At 44.6% G+C, this 19,575-nt stretch overlaps 1 protein-coding gene across 12 annotated transcripts in view; it reads right to left on the minus strand.

Moving 5' to 3' along the window:
• The window catches only part of PTPRT (protein tyrosine phosphatase receptor type T), a 1,113,287-nt gene that overhangs the window by 121,982 nt on the left and 971,730 nt on the right, over nt 1-19,575 (minus strand). For all 12 annotated transcript variants that reach the window (XM_043479842.1, XM_043479836.1, XM_043479841.1 and 9 more), the window contains one exon: nt 7,422-7,570. In XM_043479842.1, the coding sequence (XP_043335777.1) occupies nt 7,422-7,570 (149 nt within the window). The remainder of the gene's footprint in view (nt 1-7,421; nt 7,571-19,575) is intronic.

Raw genomic sequence — 19,575 nt, forward strand, 5'->3', positions numbered from 1 at the left:
TCAGCCAGAAAGGCTATTAACGTTGATCTCCTTTCTTTCTTTCACCCACTTTGTGACGGAGAGAAAGCTTAAGGTTGCAGGAAAGACAGGACGCTTTGGTTTCGAAAGTAGAACATCCAATCTGAGGTCCAAACCTCACCATCTATTCGTTATGTGACCTGAGGAAGATCTTGTTCCTCTCCTGAAAAATGGGTTTGATAATAAACATACCAATTGGAGACGGTTACTGTGGGGATAGATTAAGATCCGTACCTGGACATGCTCATCACAGAGCCTGGCACTTGGTGGGAATCTGTCCTCACTTCACGCAGGACACTATGGTGGTAGCAGCTTCCGCCCACGTGGTAGAAAGGCTGTTTGAGCATCGGGGAGGTGTGGAGCCCTCCCTCTCTCCCAGCCACTAGCAGCCTCACATGGTGAGACCAGTTGAGTGGTGAGAGCTACGTTCCCAGTGCAGGAGAGGGACTTGGGTTCTGGAGTCAGACAAGCCGATCCCATCTCCATTCTACGCGTGCGTGTGTTGCTGTTGTTCAGTCGCTAAGTCGTGTCCTACTCCCTGCAACCCCGTCAACTGCAGCATGCCAGGCTTCCCTGTCCTTTACTATCTTTCTCCAGGCCAGAATACTGAAGTGGTAGCTTTTCCCTTCTCCAGGGGATCTTCCCAACCCAGGGATCGATCCCAGGTCTCCTGCATTGCAGGCAGATTCTTTACCATCTGAGCCACCGGGGAAGCCCAAGAATACTGGAGTGGGTAGCCTATCCCTTCTCCAGTGGAACTTCCTGACCCAGAGGTAGAACCAGGGTCTCCTGAATTACAGGTGGATTCTTTACCAGTTGAGCTATCAGCAAAGCCCTACTATCTTTTGGAGTTTGCTCAAAACTCACATGCACTGAGTTGATGATGCCATCCAACCATCTCATCCTCTGTCGTCCCCTTCTCCTCCTGCCCTCAATCTTTCCCAGCATCAGGGTCTTTTCCAATGAGTCTGTTCTTTGAATCGAGTGGCCAAAGTACTGGAGCTTCAGTGTCAGTCCTTCCAATGAATATTCAGGGTTGATTGCCTTTAGGATTGACTGGTTTGATCTCCCTGCAGTCCAGGGGACTTTCAAGAGTCTTCTCCAGCACTGGGTTTATTTACTCCAGTTCTTTGAAACTCAGTTTCTTCACTGATGAAATGGGACTAATATCTAATTTATAGGGTTCCTAGGAGGCTTAAGAGTGGGATTTATATAAAGCATATAGTCTAGCACATTGTGGCTGCCAATACAAATGATCTTCCTATTTGGGTTTTTGTTACTAGAAAGCACAGAGCCAAATTGGAATTTGAAAGTTGCCAGCCTGCATATTTAGACTAAATTTTCATATAATGGAGCTATAATTTAAGGTCTTGACCCTCTTGTCTTCATTTGTGTCTTCCTGATTCTGATTATTTAATTCTCATACAGCTGGTTTTGTAGGTACTTTTATGGATGTTTTTCTAAATTTTTTGTAGAACTAAGTGGATAAAACCTAACATGTCAGGAGAGACAGATCCTTATTATGATGCTGCAAATAATGCCTATGTGATTTGGGGTATGGAGTCTCTGAACCTCAGTTTCTTCATCTGTAGAATGGGGGTAAGAATAAACTTCCTAATTCTCTTATGGTGCAGGAATAAGGATATACAGCTCTAGGGGTTTACAAAAGAACTCTGGTAAACTATGAAAAATTTAAAAGTAGAAACACCTGTCATTTTTGCGATGATGACCCATTTTATTCATTTTTGTAATTACACCCCTCTACAAACTATTCTCGGGACTCAGGACGGGACAGGCATATATTAAGCACGAGAAAATGGGCACTGAATGTCTCTTTCAAACCCTCCACCATGCCTGCTTCTTTACTGCACAGATGGCTTGATGGCCCAGCATGGGATGCTCCTAAGAGATAAACTGCCTTCACCCACCAGACATGAAACCATTCAATAGAATAGAAGCAAAAAAATGAAGATGGAGTTTACTAACAGTACCCAATGGGTGAGTCTGTCAAATGCTATTACAGGAAGGATAGATGGCTAAGCCTTGTATCACAGAATTCAACAGTGATTTGTTCTGAAGCATTTTGATTTGGATTGAAAATAAACAAGCAGAGGGTGAGACTATGAACAAAAAATATAAGGAAGATTTAAACAGGAAAATAAAAAAGAAAGCACCAGGAGAAAGACTCAGAAAATGATCCCAGTGAGCGAGCCAAAGATCTCAGAAAAAGAACAAGCAGGTAAACAGGGCAATAAGATCAAAATCAGATTACTTAATAAAAGCCAGCAATCCTTTAAATGGAAAACGATGCACATTGTTGACAAGCACTCCTTTTTCAAGAATGCTAAAGCTCTCCAGAGCAACAGCCCACCCCTGACAGAGAGCCATCACCCCTGTATCCTGGAGGTCACTGGCCCTCTACAATTGGGAGGCTTGATGGAATGGATGCTGTAGAACTAAGCAGTCACTTGGAATTGAAAATCCGGGAAAACAAACCCACACAGTTGGGTGCCAAGGCTGAATTAGGTCAGGGACCACCTGTTCCATAATGAAATAATTGCTCAGGGCAGGTTTTTCTGAAATCTTTGCCAATGTGACACCTATTCTTTGTTCAATGCTTCCTCAATATTTGCAAATAATCTCAGGGCCTCCTAAAGACACTGATGCAGAAGCCAGTCACTTTCCTAATGTCACAAAAACAGATTCAATTTTACATACATCAGGGTGATTTCAGAAGCAATTTCCACATCTTCAATGTAAGCATTACTTACATTTCCCCCCCCCCCCCCAAATCATATCCTAGTGGTTCCACAGAGCATTTTAAAAGGTACCTGATGCATTTCAGGGCATTCAAAAGAATCCCCAGAACATGTTTGTGGTTCCAGCCTGAGGACACCAGATAAATAGACAGAATCCTAAATGCTCATTGATTCAAACAAATGCAAAATGTCTTAATGATTGAGTATAATGATTATTGAATTTTTTCTTTTTAAAAACAATATTAAAATAAATGTATATACAATATGTATATATACACATATGTCTGTGTATGTATGCATGTTATGCCTGTGTGTATATAAATATAAAACACACATATCAATCTTGGAAAGACTGTGTCTGGACTTTAAAACATCTAATTAGATTTTATTGGGTCTGCTGCTTCTTCCTCACTGGCTGGCTAATCTATCCCAGTCTTGGGTGCTTTCATCTTAAACAGTTTAAGTTTTAGCCCATGGGGGAAATGGAGGTGGTTATTTTCCCCTTGAAATCCAAGAAGTTGGTGTTCCCCAGGTTTTCACTTGAGGTCAAATACCTATAAATTGGGTTTCATGATGTTTGTCGTGTCTCTGACCACATCTCTTTGGTCTTCAGAGTCCTCCCATGACATTTTTACAAATGGAATAAGTGCACAAGAGCTTGGTCTGGACAGGAAATATTCATTTTGGTGAATAGGTACCACTCGGCCAGCATGTGCCAACAGCTAGACCTGCTAGTGAACTCCCTTGCCCAGAACAAAAGCAGGAGTCAGTGACAAGTTAACACAGTCAGAGGCAGGGGGTGGGGTTGGGGGCGCTCAGGGTGCACCTGTAAGGAGAGACCAAGCCCAGTTCCCTGTGCCCCCAATTCTGCCTCCCCTGCCCTCTGCTGGAATGTACAAACCCCGGAAATTCACCTGTGTGGAGAATGGATTAAGAACTGACTCTCTGGGGAGACAGGGCTTCCCTGGTGGCCCACTGGTAAAGAATCTGCCTGCCAATGCAGGAGACATGGGTTTGATCCCTGATCAGACAAGATCCTACGTGCCAAGGAGCAACTAAGCCCGTGCACCACAATTCTTGAGCCTGAGCTCTAGGGCCCGGGAGCTACAACTACTGGCCTAGAGCCTGTGCTCCCCATTGGGAGAAGTCACGGCAAAGAGAAGCCCGCACACTGCTACTGGAGAGTGGCCCCTGCTCGCTGCAACTAGAGAAAAGTCCTCAAAGCAACAAAGACTCTGCACAACCAAAAATAAACAAATTATTTTTTTTTTAAAGAACTAACTTTGTGGTTAGGCAGACTGTAAACCTGCTCTGCTCTCTGAGAAAAACAAGCTAAATATTTGCTCATGAAATAATCAGTATGTACTGTTAAGGCTGTCCAATTCTCAACCTTAACAAGTGCTCAAACTTAGCATCACCAAGAGTGGGCAAAGTGATAGCTTTGTGATCGTTAATCAGAGTGATAGTTTCTATGGAAATGATGCAAAAGGAAGTACGTATACAATGTCACCTGTGCAGCATTTTTGCCAAAATGTTAACCTGAATATGATCATGACAAAAAAATTCAGATGAATCTGGACTCAGGAGTATTTTGTGGACAGCTGGCCTGGATTTTTAAAAGATGTCAGCATCCTGAAAGGAAAACTAAAGGTGGGAGAACATTGTAGATAAAAAGGTGATGGAAGATATGGATGTCAAATATAAAGTGAGCACCTTGACTGAATCCTGGATCCAAAAGATAGTAACAAATAAAAGAGAGAATAGTTCAGGGCCATGGGGGAAATGCAGCTATGGACTGGCCTATCAGAGACAGAAACAAGGTCACATTTTTTGGGTAAGATACTTTTACTGCAATTATGCTGAAGAGCTGTCCTCATTCTCAGGAAATGTGCTGAATTTTCTGGAGGTGGGAGTATCACGATGTCCAAAACTTATGTCTAGATGGTTCAGAAACTTGTGTATATATAGTGTGTGTGTATATACTGTGTGTATGTGTATAGTGTGTGTGTGTGAGAGAGAGAGAGAGTGCAAGAGAAAGAGAGGGAGAGGGAGTGCAAATGTTGCAAATTCTGAACAACTGGTGAACCTCGGTAAAAGGTGGATGGGTATTCATTTTAATATTTTTTTCAATCATTATATGTTTAAAGCAAAATCTCTTTCCCAAGGCAGCACGTCAGTATTTGAAAACCTCTGCTGCCTCTTTCAAAGTTCAGCACTTCTAACCAAGGTGCCTGTAAGAACTCCGAGTGGCTTTTACGAAAATCTATATCCCTGAGTCCCACTCCCACTCCTGGTGCCCCAGGAGGTTTTGATTCAGCAAGTAAGTGTGGGGCCGAGACATGTGGATTTTGTAAACTTTCTCACTAGGTGCTGTGCTGCATGTGAGATTGGGAATCATGGGTCTGCGGCAGCCTCGGATCCTGGATCCACCAGGAGACAGCTGTGTACCAGTGGGCAGGTCAGCCAAACACTGAACTCTGGATGCATCATCTATAAATGGGAACAAGCACAGAAAGCATCTCACAGGCTGTGGTGTGGACAACGCTGGTCCATACATGCTTGTTTCCTTTCTGTCTTCATACTCTCACAGAACCCCATCACCCCAAATTGTTCTTATCCGTGTATTTTTGTTTTTGCCTTTTCATACTGTTCATGGGGTTCAAGAATTCCAAAAAACATCTACTTCTGCTTCATTGACTATGCTAAAATCTCTGACTGTGTGGATCACAACAAACTATGGAAAATTCTTAAAGAGATGGGAATACCAGACCACCTTACCTACCTGCTGAGAAACCTGTATGCACGTCAAGAAACAACAGTTAGAACTGGACATGGACATGGAACAATGGACTGGTTCAAAACTGGGAAAGGAGTACGTCAAGGCTGTATATTGTCACCATGCTTATTTCACTTATATGCAGAGTATATCATGCGAAATGCCAGGCTGGATGAAGCACAAGCTGGAATCAAGATTGCAGGGAGAGATATCAACAGCCTCAGATATGCTGATGATACCACTCTAATGACAGAAAGCAAAGAGGAACTAAAGAACCATTGGATGAGGGTGAAAGATGGGAGTGAAAAAGTTGGCTTAAAACTCAACAGTCAAAAAATGAAGATCATGGCATCTGGTCCCATCACCTCATGGCAAATGGATGGGGAAACAATGGAAACATTGTTTTCTTATTTTCTTGGGCTCCAAAATAATTGCAGATGGGGACTGCAGCCATGAAATTAAAAGACGCTTGCTCCTTGGAAGAAAAGCTATGACCAACCTAGAGAGCATATTAAAAAGCAGAGACATTATTTTGCTGACAAAGGTCTGTCTAGTCAAAGCTATGGTTTTTCCAGTAGTCATGTATGGGTGTGAGAGCTGGACCACAAAGAAGGCTGAGCACTGAAGAGTTGATGCTTTGGAACTGTGGTGTTGGAGAAGACTCTTGAGAGTCCCTTGGACTGCAAGGAGATCCAATCAGCCAATCCTAAAGGAAATCAATCCTGAATATTCATTGGAAGGACTGATGCTGAAGCTCCAAACTTTGGCCACCTGATGCAAAGAGCAGACTCATTGGAAAAGACCCCGATGCTGGGAAAGATTGAAGGCAGGAGGAAAAGGGGATGAGAGAGGATGAGATGGTTGGATGGCATCACCGACTCAATGACATGAGTTTGAGCAAACTCTGGGAGATAGTGAAGGACAGGGAAGCCTAGCATGCTGCAGTCCACGGATTCACAAATAGTCAGACACAACTTACCGACTGAACAATGAACAATAACAACAATGAAGTGATTTTTACAAAATATGATTTCTTCCCTTTGCCAATGGCACAGTGTGGAGAGAACATGTGTCTCTGTTCATATTCCTTTAGATTTCCTGCTTTCCCCAATTTCGAACAGAGGCTGGGGAATCCAGCAATTCTATGAAATCTAGAAAAAGAACTGGCTTTCAGAAACTTAAGAGCAAAAGTCAGCTCTCTTGAGTCTGATTGCTAAGGTAGCTTTAGGTTACTAGTCCTGAGGTTCTCCTTTGGACAGGGGTCAACCCTGAAACCGTGGCCACTTCTATTAGCTTGAGATCCTGTGTTAACTCTGCATAAGAACACCATTGCTTTTGATTTAATGCCACTTGGGAACTGGGCAAGGCTGGGAAGGCATGGCTTCCAGGACTGAATGAGTTACTGGTCAGCATGGGGTTTAGGAGAAAGTGCTTCTCTGAGCCTCAGTTTCCTAAGCTGAGAAATGGCGACAGTTGTAACCCATAAGTCACTTACCTTTCATGGTTTATGTGAAACACTGCTTTGACAACTCTATGACACTCAATTCAGTAGGGCATATTTTTCTCCTTAAGTGTATAATCGTGCTCTCCTTCTTGTTTCTTAGTTTTAACTGCTTTCTGTGCACAAGCAGCAGTTAAGATGACTTGTCGTTATTTCTATCTGTTTTGGGATGGATTCTGAAATTTTCCTTTTCACCCAGGATGGGTGGCCCCAGTCTTTGCCAGGGATCACTTTCAGCCTGATGATCGCAGGGAAGCATCTGGCCCCCATGTCCTACAGCATACGACACTGGGAGGGGTCAATAGCAGAGGTACCAGGGTCAAGCCGGACCACAGACGTCCCCTTCCCCTTGGTTGGCTCAACTTACCGAATCCGTTCACATCCTGTGAGCTAGAGGAGAAGCCTTCATCATTGCGGCTGGAGCTGAGCTTGGCAGTGGGTTTGTCGGCTGAGGCCACAGGCCCCATTTCCCTCTGCGCTCCACTCTGGGTCTCCTTCTGCTTCTTGGCCAGCTTCCTTTGGGACATGTGCAAGGGGAAAAATCACAGTCAGATGGTGACAGTTGCTTCAAAGAGCTGGAAGATCAGACTGCTCTTTTCCCACCCATCCTCAACCCCCAAACCTGGTGCATTGTCCAGAAATAGGGTCAAGGCAGGTCCTCCAAGGTCAAGGTGGGATAAGCCTAAGTCATTCTGAAACTTTTAATGGCTTCAGTTTCAGAAACATGACATTCATTCTGCCTCACCCCCAGCAAAGGGTGTGTTCTTTACTGAGCTTAAAATGGGAAAATAATGAGATTTCCATAACATTTCTCTGACTTTAAAAGGAAGACACAGTCATGTAGAACTTGTCCTGTGGGGCTCTGAAGGATATTCATAATGAAGTCTGGCCATTCTCTGTGATTGAGCTCATGAAATAACCCACAAAACAATGGTGGATTGAAGTAGGGGCTGGTGGGGGCAGAGGGTAAGAGTGGACGTTAGTTAACCCTAGAGCTCAAAAGGATAAAAGTTAAAGCAGAACTAGATGCACAGTTATCCCTATAGTAACCCTCAGAGCCAGAACCCTTAGAATAATGATGACGATGATAATGATGACAATGATGATGACGACCTGGAACAACCATGCTCAGACTTGTGTACATCAGAACCACTCAGCTGAAAAAGCCCACAGATCCTAGGTTCATACAAGTAGGACAAGGACTAAATGTCTGCATGGCCACCAAGTCCCCCAGGTGATTCTGACACCAACCACTGGGGACTGAAACCATCAGCTTTGGTGTCAGACAGACCTGGCTTCATATCCTCCCTCCACGCAGCCCGTGGCTGCACAAGGCAGGGCAGGCTCCTTGACCTCGTTAAGTTCTGCACTTCACAGGCCAACCTCAGAGGAATGACCTGAGGACTGAGTGAGGCCATGTGTGAAGCGCAGCGCCTGGCGCACAGTGAATGCGCAACATGTGGCAGCTCCTCTTCTTGCTTTTGTATCATCACCACTGATTCAACGGCATCCCACTGCTCGAGTCCTCGCTCCAGCAGTCCTGCTGTGGAATCCCATCCCTCCTGGATTATACCAAGGGATGGAGACTTTGGCACCTCACTAGGAGGCTGAGGGTTAAAAGTTCTTGTATGGATTTGAAATCTACTCCCCTTAAATGTCAACTATTGGGTCTTAGATTTATTGTCAGAGGTATAAAACTAGGACTGACCTGCACAGGACAGCTTGTCAAATATTTGTAAATAAAAAAAAACCTGGTCCCTCTGAGTTTACCCAATACGTGTCCATCTAAGTATAGTAGCTTTGTCCCTATGATATGCAAAGCTACGCGTTGCATGTGAAATATCTGGAGGGTAAATTCTTTCAGGTCTCTTGCTCCATTTTTCACAGGGCTTGACTTCAAATTCAATCCTGGTCACTCTTACTTTAACACGGAAAGAACAGATGTTCCAGAGAGGTCAAATTCATCACTGCATAGAAAATTTCCAAAGGTGAGCCCATCTGATAATGAAATAGGCAGTTTCAAAAGGTAATGAACTTCTGTCAGAGGAGGTATTAAAAGCAATGATAAACCTAGGCTTCCCAGGTGGCACAGTGGTAAAGAATTTGCCTGCCAATTCAGGAAGATGCAAGACATGCAGGTTTGAACCCTGGGTCAGGAAAATCCCCGGGAGCAGGAAATGGCAAGCAGCTCCAGTATTTTTGCCTGGAAAATTCTAGGACAGAGGAGCCTGGTGGGCTATAGTTCATGTGGTCACAGAGAGTCAGATATGACTGATATCGTGTGCACGCACACACATACACACACACAAGTATTTTAGAGACATGCTGGCAGGCTAAGTCACTTCAGTCATGTCTGACTCTTTGCAACTCTATGGAACTCGAAGTATAATACAGTGATAGGAGAGCTGTTTATCACCTATGGGTCCAGAGGGACAAGCAGAGGGAGCAGCCACCAGGACCCAAAAGGTGTTGTGAAGAGGAGGCCGCCTGTACAGAAGCAGTGATCTTCTCCCAAAGAATCCAGCCAGTGCTGGATGACCTCGCAGGAAGGGACCCAGAGGCACAGATCCCAACTACATCCTGCCCTACCACGTTAGCGTGGCTCATGCCAAAGGCATGGCATCTGTTTAGATCTTGCTTTGTAGACAGAGAACATAGAAGAGAAGCATCTAGAGTGGATCTGGACTTGGGAAGAGAAGAGCTTTCACTTCTCTCATTCTGGCCACAATTTGAAGACAAACACAGCCTAAACTGAATTATTATTATTTTTTAAATTAGCCTGGGGAAAAGAAGGGGGCTCAGGAATAGAAGTGCATCTTTCAGTTAAAATGCTCTGGCCACAGGCATGCTGCTCCACTAGTGAGACTATTCCAGGCAGACAGAAAAACCATAAGAAATGAAGCATTCGGTCACTTGGGTCTTTCCTCACCATTGACAGGCAATCAGCCAGCAGGCAGGGGTATGTGAATGAAAGAAAAATGAGTAATTCGGCTTCTGATGACATTTCACAGTTTCATTCTTCATTTATTATCAAAAAGGAGTGTGTTTAAAAATGTATATGTGACCTTCTTAATCATAAATTTGAAAAGATATACAGCAGATCCTCTGCCTCCATCTGAGTTCTGTTCATACTGCCCCAGCAGGAAATAAAAGGAAATCTGATAAGAGAGTTAACTTTCGAACTATAAATGAGTATGTATTGGGGTTTTGATATTTCCTTAGGGCAGAACTCCCAACCAATCTCATTCTATTCAGGGTAAAATAATATGGAGAGAGTTGTCTTAGGCACAAATCATTGGTTTCCAAAGGCATAATAATAATAAAAAGACCTTGGCTGCCTCTATGAATAGTGGCATTTTACAGTAATGTTTGGGTAGCTCTGAACACCCGGGTAAAAATTTTTTTAAATGGAGCCTCTCCAAAGCATATATTTAAAAACTGGACAACTCAGGTTTTTCACATTCTTATTTTTTAGCCCATGGTTGACACAATGTTTTCATGGTGATGATGATGCTACCTAAAATTTAAAAATATGTAGACAGGTGTTGCAGCTTCAACTTGGAAATGAAAGGTATGTAGAAGGAAATAAAACATAAAACTGTACTTTGGGGATCTTATTCATAATTTAAGTATTGAAACCCTCCTAGTAATTTAGGGGAACTCTCCTGGTAGTCCAGTGGGCGAGATTCCATGCTCCCAATGCAGGGGGCCCAGGTTCGACTTCTGGTCAGAGAACTAGATCCCATACGCTGCAACTAAGAGTTTGCAAGCCACAACTAAAGATCCTGTATGCCGCAACGAAGATCGAAGATCCTGTGTGCCGCAACTAAGACCCAGAGCAGTCAGATAAATAAATAATTTTGAAAAAAGTAATCTAGAGGAGATCATATTCATTCCTGTGGTCACAGAACTTAGCTGATTCCCCTCCCTCTTCTTCCTAAAGAGAGGGGAGCATACAAACTAGTGAGTGGGGCGTATCAGACCCTCAGTGTACGGCTCCAGGCTTCAACTCGGCCTTATCTCCCACACACGTCTCCTTTTAGGAAACACTAGCTACTTCACCCCCGTCTCCTAAGCATTCCTCAATACTCCTTCCTCTTCAGTGTGGCCCTGTTCTTCTCCCTGGACCACCTCCTCTTTATCCTTCAAGACTCAGTGGCATTCAGACGTCACATCTTCTCTTGCTCCCCCAAACAGCTCTATGGTTCTCTCTTCTGGGTGGACTCTTGCACTGAACACATTTATTTAGCACCTACATGCGCCAGTCTCTGCTCGATGGAAGATCACAGTGTCAAACACCAAACATGACCTCCACCTTCCTAGGACACAGAGACTGATGGCAGAGACAGGCACTAGACCGGGAAATACAGAAATCGATCTAAAATCTCAAACATGAGGAAAGCCAAGAAGGAACAATACATATGGCGAGAGGAGAGCGACAAATAGCTGGTTTGAACCCTGTCAGGGGACCATGGAGGACCTCGTTGCCATGTGAACGAAGCACTTGACTAACCCAACTGCAGTGATTCAACTCTCCTACCCAGGAAGGCAAGCACCTCTTGGGTGAACCTCTTCCAACTTCCTGGACCTACTCCAACCTCTTGCTGAGTGTCTGGCATGTAGCCGGTGCTCAATAAATTTGCTGTGCAAATTTATGTTTTAAAGTCTATAATCTGAGGTGCAGAAAAGACTGTCATTCTCCTCTGACTACAGATTATAACCACTTAAAAACAGATATATGCAAGGAAAGAGGAAGAAAAAGCTGCATGAAATTAGTCGGGGACCTGAAATATTTCTACTTAATGGATAGTTTTGCCTAACAATTTAGCATTTCCTTCCTAGGATGTCTGAAGAAATGATGGAAAGTACATAGAAGGCAGAGACTTCTTTTTCTCCCTCAGAGCCCACAGAATGGCCATAGCCATATAATGCTTAAAAAAAAATAAACAAAAAACCGTATAAGACGGCCACCAGGAACACAGTATGGGTCGCATAACTCACGCAGTCCTCAAATCCCTTAAGACTTAAGCACCTGTGACTTGCTGAACTTGGAACTTTCTTCTCTAGTTGTTCTGAGATTCCTTCCAATTGGGTCACACAATTTCACCAGCAGGGGCTACCGAGAGCTGTTAGAAAGCAATCATTGCACAAGCCTATCTACTCCTCTGCTGGGTCCTTGGAGGGTTGAAGAACGTTTCAAGACATAGCAACCCAAGTTCCCTGCTTCTGACAGGTTGGGACAATGTGATGTGACAGATCACTGGGAGGTCTCCCCGACCTTTGCTTGTTAGCTGAGTGAGGGCTAGTGTCTGGGGATGTGCCCACGAGGGACCATGAGTTCTGTGGATCCTGAGTACCAGTCTTTGTAAGGGAGGGTGGCAGGTGGAATGGCTCAATGGAGAGAAGTGTAGGGCTGTGAAAGGTTCCAGAATCATGCTATGACAGGAGGAGGAAGAGTGTCTGAAACACACGGGGATGTTTCTCATGGAAAGGAAATATTCTGGAACGTTCTTTTCACACATGTGGTATCTGGCTCCATGTGGCCCCAGAGGGCAGAATTAGAACCACCATGTTGGCTGGACACAGGGAAGAAATTTCTAGGAAAGTAGAACTGCTTTGATTTCCCTGGTGGATAAGAATCTGCCTGCCAATGCAGGGGACATGGGTTTGGTCTCTGGTACTGGAAGATGCCACATGCCACGGAGCAACTAAGCCTGTTGCATCACAACTATGGAGCCTGCCCTTGAGGGCCCGTCAGCTGCAACTACTGAAGCCAGTGCACCTAGAGCCTGTGCTCCCGCAATAAGAGAAACCGCCACAGCGAAAAGTCCATGCACTGCAACGAAGAGTAGCTCCTGCTTGCCGCAACTAGAGAAAGTCCTTGCAAAGCAACAAAGACCCACTGCAGGCAAAAACAAACAAATAAATAAGATAAAATAAAGCAGAACTGCTTGGGTCTCCTTTGGAAGAGCCTAATGCCTGCATTGACTGTCCCATGTTTTCTTCTTTAGCTCCTTTCTCTTCACCTTTTAGGGACCAACTCAAAGGCCCACTGCTCTTAGAAATCATCATCTCCTCCTCAAAGGGAGTAGTTTATTTCTCTCTGCATATTAATTTGTTGAAAAAAATACTTAATGAGCACCTGCTTTGTACCAGTGGCTGTTAACATAGGATACCGTGATGTGAAAAGCCAGATAAGACTTATGCTCTGCGTAAGCTTTTGTAGGTAATGAGCTCCCCATTATTGGAGGAATTCAAGTAGAGACTGAGAAACTATCTGGAAAAGAGGTTATAAGTGATTCCAGCCTCTTGTTTTTTTGTTTGTTTTGTTTAGTTCAGTCGCTCAGTCATGTCCGACTCTGCAACCCCATGAACTGCAGCACGCCAGGCCTCCCTGTCCATCACCAACTCCCGGAGTCCACCCAAAGCCATGTTCATCGAGTTGGTGATGCCATCCAACCATCTCATCCTCTGTCGTCCCCTTCTCCTGCCCTCAATCTTTCCCAGCATCAGGGTCTTTTCAAATGAGTCAGTTCTTCGCATCAGGTGGCCAAAGTATTGGAGTTTCAGCTTCAGCATCAGTCCTTCCAATGGATCCTGCAAAATCCTGCATGTATGAATGGAGAACAGGAGACCCCCCGCCAAGTGAGAGAGGGTGCAGGAATTCCACAGGGCTCTTCCCTGGATGTGAAGAGCCAGGGGAGACACTGATCAGGCTCTTTCCCTTCCTGTAGGGCTTTCCTTGACCCATCCTCTACTGGCATCTCTGGACAGACTTTAAACACAAAGACTGGAACCCTGGAGGCAGAGAGAAGTCCATCCACAGGAGGCAGACAAAGAAAATGCAGCTGAAACTCTACTCCTATCAAAAGCCAGTGTTGTACTCTGTGAAGCCTGGATGTTTCTGTGCTGACATGATTGAATATCTAATTAAATTTACACGTCAGAACTGGAAGGGAACGGCATCATTCCCTCATTTTATAAAAGAAACTGAGGCCCAGACAGAGGGGGTGCTTAGCCAAGGCATGTGGCATGTTGGCAGAAGTCACAGGGCCCTACCCTGCTTTCTGCCTGCCAGCTCAGGACACCTGTTTTAACTTTCCTCCACTTCTCCTTTTGGGACAAAATCAGAAGTGCAAATTCCGTCCATGGTAACAATTCCAGTCCTCTTTGAATGCAGCAAAACCTCATTAATCCAAATCCCACTAACTCAGAATGACTATAACTGAGGCAGAAGCTGGGCTACCCTACAGCAGAGCTGACAGTGTAAACGAGGATATGGAAAACTGCAGGATTAAAAGGCGAACACGCCACTTCCTCTTCTCTCAGAAGGCGGGATGGCACAGCAGTTAACATCAGCTTTGGTGCCAGACAACCTGGCGTCAAAGCCTGGCTCCGTCTCAGACTTGCTGCGCGAGCTCTTGCAAGTTACTCAATCCTTTGCACGTCAGTTTCCTCCTGCCTGCAGAACTGCAGGGAGCATCCGTGCGCCCCAGGAAGGGAGGGTGTTTGTCAAGATTTAAATGGTGTGTGGTAGTTACCGAAGCTTTTCCCCCAGCGCATGGTACACAGTAAGCACTCAATAAGTGCTCTCTGGTAACCTTTTAAATACAGCACATAGCCATGTTGATCTAAATAGCCTCATTATTTATTAAATACAAACCCACTAAAATAGATACCCTGAAGAATGGCTTTTCTCTAAAAACATTTTTTGATGTATTCTGGAGCCGTGCTTCTCAGCCTTGGCTGCACAGATCATTTGGGGAGCTTTAAAATTACTGATGAGATCCTAATTTAATTGGTATGGGGTGCAGCCTGGGCATCTGGGTTTCTAGAAGCTCCCCAGGTGGTTGTAATGTGCCACCAAGCTTAAGCAGCACCAATGTGGAACGGTGGTTCTCCAAGTAGTCTCTGGACCAGCACCATCAGCTCTACCTGGGAACGTACTAGAAATACAGTTTCTCTGGCCTCATCCCTGACCAACTGAATCAGACTCTAGATGAGTAATATGCACTCCAAGCAATCCTAATGCATAATGAAGTGTGATATCCCTGTTCTTGAGAACAAGGTCTTCAGCAGATCGGAATTGAAGAGTCCCTACCCCATAGAAGGACCATGTCCAGGAGGTAAGATAGCTGGGTGCCATCTCCAGGTCTCCAGGTCTCTCAGTGAGTTACCAAGGACACACCACTCCCACTTTCTGGTACTGATGTCACTACAGGGGGGGAACTGGCATCTAACAACCACTGCAAGAACTGATGCTTTTTAAAACGACAGTTTCCAGTTACATTGTGTTCCCCTAAAACAAGGGTCCCCAGTCTCCCGGATCTAAGGCCTGGTGATCTGTGGTGGAGCTGATGTAATAGTAAGAGAAATAAAGTGCACAATAAATGCCATGCACTTGAATCATCCCCAAAACCATTCCCTCTACCCGAGTCCCTGGAAAAACTGTCTGCCATGAAACCGTTCCCTGGTGCAAAAAGTATTGGGAACTGCTGCCCTAAAAGATATACTGAAGCCCCATGCCAGAGGTTAGGACTTTCATAGTCTGTGAATGTGGCCTTGTTTGGAAATAGGGTCTTTTTTTTTTTTTTATAATCTCAAAAAATTTTATTGCATCTTTATAGAATTAGATATTTTACAATGTTAGAAATATTTTACTAATACGACAGGAAAAAAGTCAATTTAGTATCACTTGTTTTGTTCATTCACATCCATTCTCAGCAACCTCAAGTTAAAATAATGAAGTATTTCCTTAATGAGATGGTGGTTTCTAAAACTTCTCCCCAAATCCTACTAAAATATCTATAATGCAAGAAGAATGAGAATGCTCACAATTGATCTCAAGTTTTCTACAAGAAAAGTTGGTGGCCGATGCAGGCTTGGAAATACGGTCCTTACAGATGTAAACCAGTTAAAGTGGCTCTAATACAGTTTGACTACTGTTCTTACAAGAAGAGCAGAATTTAGCTAGAGATACCCAAGGAGGGGGCCATGTAATGACAGAGGCAGAGAATGGAGTGAGGCGGCTGCAGGTGGAGGGACACTGAAGAGTTCATAGCCTTCGTCAGAAATGAGGACGCGGCAAGAGAGAGTCTACTCAGAATCTCAAGGGGAGCATGACCCCACAGACTCCTTGATTTTGGACTTCCAGCCTCCAGATCTGTGAGAGAATACATCGAATTGATTTAAGCCACCCAGTTTGTGGTACCTTATTATGGCAATCCCAGGAAATGAATATAATAACCATGAAATGATAAATCTTAAGTTTACTGTATTTGTTTAATAAACACGCAAATAGCACTTATTTCTTTCAGCAAACCCATCTAACATTGTTCAAAATAGAGTAGTGCCTCTCAAGGTCCACTATCAAGTCTCTTTCAGACACCCAAGGACTGCGGAATAACTGAAGAAATTAGATTCTCAGAAAAACCACATCCTATTGAAGAACGGTCAGCCCAGATACAACTATGGACCACCCCCTCTTTTCTACACCATGCCCTTTGAAACTCAATCATTCAGCTCTGTGTGACTGACCCTTTTCCTCTCTTGGAAAGTGAATAAAAACTTTCTGTGAAATCTTTCATAACCCGCATCGGCTCAGTTTCTAGGCATTATTTAAGGCTATTACAAACATAATTAACTTCTTTAATTCTCCTAGTAACTCTGGAAAATTAATAGTATTAGCAATTCCATTTTACAGATGGAAGGGTGAGGCAGAGTTGAAGTAATACCCGAAAAGCCACCCAGGCTTTAAGAGATGGAGCTGGGATTTAAACCCAGGCAGTCAGGCTCCTGAATGTTCTCTAAGATTCCTTGTTATGTCTCACTCAGCTAAGGACCCATGCATGTATATCCTTGTGCCCAAGCTTTACCAGCCAGCTCCTCTCCTCTCCAGGCAAACACACACTAACATGGATAAGCACATATATGCAGCCAGAAAGCTCACTTTCATACCCACTCACATCCTTGAGGCCCTACACATTCTGTCTGCTCATTACCTCTGCTGGGTACCAAACCTGGAAAAATAACTGGTAGGTCCTTCCTCTCCTATTCCCATCATAGCTCAGTTGGTAAAGCATCTGCCTGCAATGTGGGAGACCTGGGTTCAATTCCTGGGTTGGGAAGTTCTCCTGGAGAAGGAAATGGCAACCCACTCCAGTGTTTTTGCCTGGAGAACCCTATGGACAGAGGAGCCGGGCAGGCTACAGTCCATGGGGTCCCAAGAGTTGGATACGACTTAGGGCTATCTTTCTTTCTTTCCTCTCCTACTCCCATCACCCTAGCTTGGGGCTTCTCCATGCTTCTACCGGAATGGCAAAGTTACTGAAGCAACAGTAGCACATACTACCACAATTCAAAAGGTCAAGGGACCTTGGGCACCGCCATCGTCACCTCCATCTCCATCTCTCTTGCCTTCTGTGTCTGTGCTTCTACCCGTCTGTCCCTGCTTCTCTCATCAACCTGCAGCTGCCTCTCTGTCTTCCTCGCCTGGATGGGCTCTCTTTCTATTGAGGACAGAGCCAGACCCAATCTGACTATCCCCTGGAGCTGGAAAGGGAACCAGCACAGCAGAAGGCCTAAGACAGATGCAAGGCTCTTCTCTTGTTGGGCATCTGGTCAACCTACCCCCCAGATCCTGAAGCAGAGCCTAGTGGGAACAGCATCTCCAAATTCTGAAGCCAGACTGCCTGGGTCCAACCCTGGCTCCACCACTGACTGGCTATGCCTTGGACAATGGCTTAGCCTCTCTGTAACTCAGCTTCCTCATCTGGTAAATAGGAATAATATAGTGAATTCTCACAACTATTTGCAATAGATGCTGACTTACAAATATTAAAGTCCTTATAATAGGATCTGTCACCTACCAAAGAAGCTCCATATAAGTGTTTGTTAAATACTAAGCAATGGGAAGGAAATTAATGCTTCGAAGGAAAGTGAGGACAGAATCTATGGCTCAGATAGTGGGAACTTCCCGAATGGTCTCAGGTCACTGAGCTCCAAACCCCTGGGCTAGGCGAACACCCCCTCTGTTCTTGGTGCTATGGAAATACCATGCACTTTGGCCCCAGGTTACACTGGCTCGAACCAGATCATGACTGTATCTTCATCTCCATGAGACTCATGTGTAGGAAGATTTTTGATAAGCTCCAGTTCACAGCGTTTCTAGGATGATTAGAAATAACGTGTTAATTCCTAAGCATAGTCTTGGCCTGTAACAGACACTCCACAAATGCTGGTTCTTTTTCTGCTCCTTCTTCATACTGGTCACCTGCATTCCTTCTTCCTTGAAGTGAAAGTGTTACTCACTCAGCTGTATCTGACTCTATGCAATCGCATGGACTGTATCCAGCCAGGCTCCTCTGTCCATGGTATTCTCCAGGCAAGAATATGGGAGTGGGTGGCCATTCCCTTTTGCAGGGGATCTTCCTGACCCAGGGAGCTCCTTGCTCTTCTGTACGCTGGCCTTCTGCTGCAAGTGGTGCATGGCGGTGACTCACACACCTGGGAGTGCATTAGAATTGCCTAGGAAGCGCGTTAAGACAGGGACGGTTGGGCTCTACGCTCGGAGTTTCTGATTTGGTGAGTATGAGGTAAGGCCTGAAACTGCATTTCCAACTTTCTAGGAGATGCTGGGACTATCTTGGAGAACTATGGGTCTGTGGGAGGTCATCTCCTGCCCACTGGGGAACACGTGCCCTTTACTGGCTGTCTTTTCACCATCAGTCACCTGAAACCTTCTTCCCATCACCCGCCCCCATCCCATGTCTCCTAAAACTGCCAATAAGCATAATATACCCTTTAGTTGAGCATTGCCATTTTCCTGGGATTTTATCCCAATAAAATAATAGCAAAAAATAATAAAATAATAGTAAAAAAGGAAAATGTATTATGTAGATAATACTGAAAAACGCAGCATCGTGTATGCTGGGGGTTGGTTCTCAACCATGGCATGCTGACATTTTGGGCAGGATGATGCTTTGCTGAGGGGGCTGTGTTATGCACTGCAGGATATCCAGTTGCATCCCTAGCTTCCACCCAAGAGATTCTAGTAGCTTCTCCCACCCCCAGGTGTGACGATCAAACATGTGGTTACCTCCTACACTGTTGGTGGGAATGTTAAATGGTGCAGGCACTATGGAGACCAGCATGGAGGTTCCTTAAAAAACTGAAAGTACAGCTACCATATGACCCTGCAATCCCATTCTTGGGCATATATCCAGACAAAAACATGATCTGAAAGGATATATACACCCCAATGTTCATTACAGCACTGTTGACAATACCTAAGACATGGAAGCAACCAAAATGTCCATCGACAGAGGAATGGATAAGGAAGAAGATGTGATACATACACACAATGGAATACTACTCAGCTATTAAAAAGAATGAAATAACACCATTTGCAGCAACATGGACCTAGAGACTGTCATACTGAGTGAAGTCAGCCAGACAGAGAGGAGAAATATCATATGACATATATTATATGTGGAATCCAAAAAGAAATGATGCAAATAAAC

Source organism: Cervus canadensis, chromosome 10 (assembly GCF_019320065.1).
Source record: "Cervus canadensis isolate Bull #8, Minnesota chromosome 10, ASM1932006v1, whole genome shotgun sequence".
Classification (NCBI taxonomy): Eukaryota; Metazoa; Chordata; class Mammalia; order Artiodactyla; family Cervidae; genus Cervus; species Cervus canadensis.